General features: G+C 40.8%; 1 protein-coding gene across 1 annotated transcript; it reads right to left on the bottom strand.

Annotated features, from left to right (window-relative positions):
• Window positions 1-1289: 1289 nt before the first annotated feature.
• LOC112276390 (NADH dehydrogenase [ubiquinone] iron-sulfur protein 6, mitochondrial) lies at window positions 1290-3100 on the bottom strand. Its single transcript, XM_024507668.3, has 3 exons — window positions 2873-3100; window positions 1999-2086; window positions 1290-1822 (listed from the first exon to the last, which is right to left on the bottom strand). Exons 1-3 carry the CDS (start codon window positions 3056-3058, stop codon window positions 1704-1706), a joined length of 393 nt encoding a protein of 130 aa, XP_024363436.1. The 5' UTR covers window positions 3059-3100; the 3' UTR covers window positions 1290-1703.
• Window positions 3101-3548: the final 448 nt, after the last annotated feature.

The raw sequence follows: 3548 nt of genomic DNA, 5'->3' as shown, positions 1-3548 counted from the left end.
AATAGAAAAACAAGTGAACTCAATAGACAGTAGTAGAGATAAACCTAAGATCTTTATTGAAGAAAGAGATTTTAGGTCTCTCTAACATTGCCTTATATTCCCTCTAATTTTGAAGCACTATAGGATATGCAATTCTATCCCACACTATGGAGTCACCATCTACCCCTTCCTTCCTCTCTTGCTTGTGCCATAAGACATGGTTGCTATATTTTCACACTTATTAAGTGATTAAGGTGAAATTAAATAAATAAATATTTTGACTTTCCTATTCCAAAATCAAGGAAGTAGTCATTGAGATTGAATCATAGGAGCAGCTCGGTCCATTAAAGATTCAATTGACTCAAATTTATATTCCCCTCCACATATATAGTTAAAATTGGGTCACTGTTACAATTGCTCTCTATTAATTTTCATTCCATGCAAAACAATCAATGCTAACTACGGCTGATACGAGTTGTTGCTGAGGTTTTGTTGAAATTAGTTTCCTATTTGAGAAACATGTATAATTTCATTTCTAATCGATGGTCCTTACTAATGTTAGAGATGCTTCACCACTCATGTGAGCTTCTGATGTAAAAAATGTAGAAATGTCAATAGTAATGAAATCTGAATCCCTCTCACAAGTTTCCCCTCATCAACAGCACACGGAATAGAATACAGTACAGTTTAGAAATAGTGAGGCAACACATTATCAAAATAAGATGGATGCTCAGAGTTATCAGAATGCATCCCAGGACAGAGATTGAATCTTCAACCTGTGATAAAGCTGTTAATTATGATCGAACATCCAACTTAGTAGAGTTCAATTGGAAGTGTACATCAATAACTGATAATTTCTGAATTCTTTCAGCTAAAATCCCCAACTAACATTCATTTCAAAATCGCTTCGACATCCCACAATGATATTTCAAAGGTGCACATGAAATAAAAGCATCCAATAATAGGAAAAAACTAACTCGCGAGGACTCAAGGCGCACCTGGCCGCACCACATGGTAAACCTCTGCTTCAACGACTCACGGAATAAAAAATACTTTCTCGAGAATGCAAATCCTTCCAACTGCTTCAGATAGCATCCAACAATTGGACGCAAAGTCTCTACTCTAAGCACAAAATATTCTGCCAGAGTGTCGTGATAAAGATACCTGCTAGTTAATAACTTTAATTGTATCAAAAGAATTCACAGTTCTCACGACACCTGTAAACAACGTGGTACAAGACGCGGGCACTAACTACTGCGTGTGGGACCGGATAATCTTCCTTTCGTCGCTGAAAACGACTTCACAGGCCATTGTAAGCTGACATCGAAGAGTGTACGAACTCAATTTGAAATCCTTTGGCTGTTTTGCTGTTCCTGTACATCTGCCAACTGTGATTGACCGAGTGTAGAGGAGAGCAGGCACAACCACAGATGATACACATTTTCAGGAAGTCGATGTCAGGAGGTTAGTCTCCAATCTGACAGTGACAGAAGTGAGTGATCCATTTCCCCCACCTATGCTGAGGGCTTCACCTAACGTTGCAAAATCAGCAATCGATGCCCACTTTACTTTTTCTTAACTAGTTTACCAGTTTACACATTTCAGATTGCATACAGGGGCCGCATTACATGTCAAAACCCCCAGACAACTGAAATTGTAAAAAAGAAACCAAGTGCATGATTGATGTGACAAATTATGAACGGAAAAAGAAAATGTTCTCAATGTCAATGGTGCCCATGGACATTCCCTTGATAATATCTAAGACCACAGTACTTGCACACGTGTGGACCTTTCCCATCTAGGCATATGTACTCTATCGGGTGACCCAAAGCAGGATCCGTCCCTGTACAAAAAACAGAAAATCACAAATAAGACATTCACTTACTAAAACTTCAGTATTGAATCACACAGCTGAAATTAAATCTCACTTACTGCTAACTCACTTGGAATCACATCAAAACCAAACTGGGAATAATTAACACAAAAGCATAAAATCAAGTAAATGCGAAGTAGATATACCTCCTTCACAAGCAGCAACGCGAGCATCAACTTTGATTGGAGGTACTTCATTAATCAACTCCATGGGCGACTTTTTGCTTTGGGTATTCTGATTTCAAACAAATAAGCAGACTTAGGTTAGGGCTTGACCTGCACCTGTAGAACTAAATCTCCCATATGTAGTTCAAACCCTTGCGTTATCAAACAAAAGGTAAATGACTGCTACACGTTTTACGAAGTTATGGATGAGAAGCATCTCTAACAGAGGGGCAAAGAAAGGCATGTCTTCACAAATACAAAAAATGATCCTTACGATCAAACTCCAAATTCTAAATAGCGAAAAACAAAGAATCGGAATACCACAAAAGCCTAACGAAGGGTGTGATTTTCTGCCCTTTCCAGAGTAATGAAACTACTACGTCGTAATTTTCAAACCACCCGTCCAACTAGTGCGCATTGATATACAATATTATCCGAAGAAGTGCAATTGGACATACAGAATTCACTATGCCATTGCTCATACGAGCGTCCAAATCCATGAGATAGTTCCTAATAAGAGAGGCTATTATCACCGCTCTCCCATGACCCCCGCAAGAACTACGGGAAATTAGGGCAAAAAACCCTACAGACGATTCCTATGGGTTGAACTTCAGTGAACAAGATCCACATCCGTCACACCATTTCCATAACAAGTACCGACTAAGACAAGAGGCAGGAATGAAAAAATCAAAGACCGATTCACCGTCTCATTACAATGCTAAACTAGGATAATTCGAAACCCCTCTGCTTTCCAACGGACTAAACCCCAGAAGAAAAAGAAAAAGACAAAAAACTGAACGACCATCACTGCCTTGAATCCTACCCGACGTCTCGAAAACTAGCACAAAAAACGAACCTGCATCCACTTGGCTGTGTGATCGTCGCTCATGAACCGGACTGAGGCGCCAGAACGGGCAAAAGAAGCTTCCAGCTGCGTCGACGAACTCAGCGGCGCTAACGGCACAGGATGTTGGATAAGACCGTTTTGGAAGACGCGGGCAGCGCCGGCCAAGCGGGCAAGAGAGCGCAGCGACCTCGCCATAGCCAACAAATTATCTGCAACACAAATCGAACGACGTGAAAAAACACAAAACTTGCTAGAACCCTACGAGCTCTCTACCCTTCTATGTCATGTTGACCCCCGAAGCCCAACAGGCGACACTCATTCATCCATGAACGTATGAATAAATTCACTCTTTCTAGAATGCCGCTCATTTTGACTGAAGCTCGTCGTCTTCATCCGTCTAGATTACGTCTTCGATATTTCTCGTTCCCGAACACATTCATCCATCCCGTTGACGCTGGATTCCAGATATTCCAAACACATGTTCATTAGATTAGACCCTAGTCCTGACACTTGTCAGTGAATGTTCCCTGTCCAGAATCCTTTCCCCACTATAACCCTAATTAGACGAGAATTCCTCCTCACGAGGGGAGATAAATAGATGCCATGAACAACTGCCGATCTTATTTTACGCCCCGTGAACCTTCAACATATCGAACTTCTAGAAAGATATTTTACACCCAGCCAC

This window comes from Physcomitrium patens, chromosome 24 (assembly GCF_059467195.1).
Source record: "Physcomitrium patens ecotype Gransden chromosome 24, ASM5946719v1, whole genome shotgun sequence".
Lineage (NCBI taxonomy): Eukaryota > Viridiplantae > Streptophyta > Bryopsida > Funariales > Funariaceae > Physcomitrium > Physcomitrium patens.
Note: the sequence above shows the minus strand (reverse complement) of the source record. Positions and strands in the feature narration are given on the sequence as shown.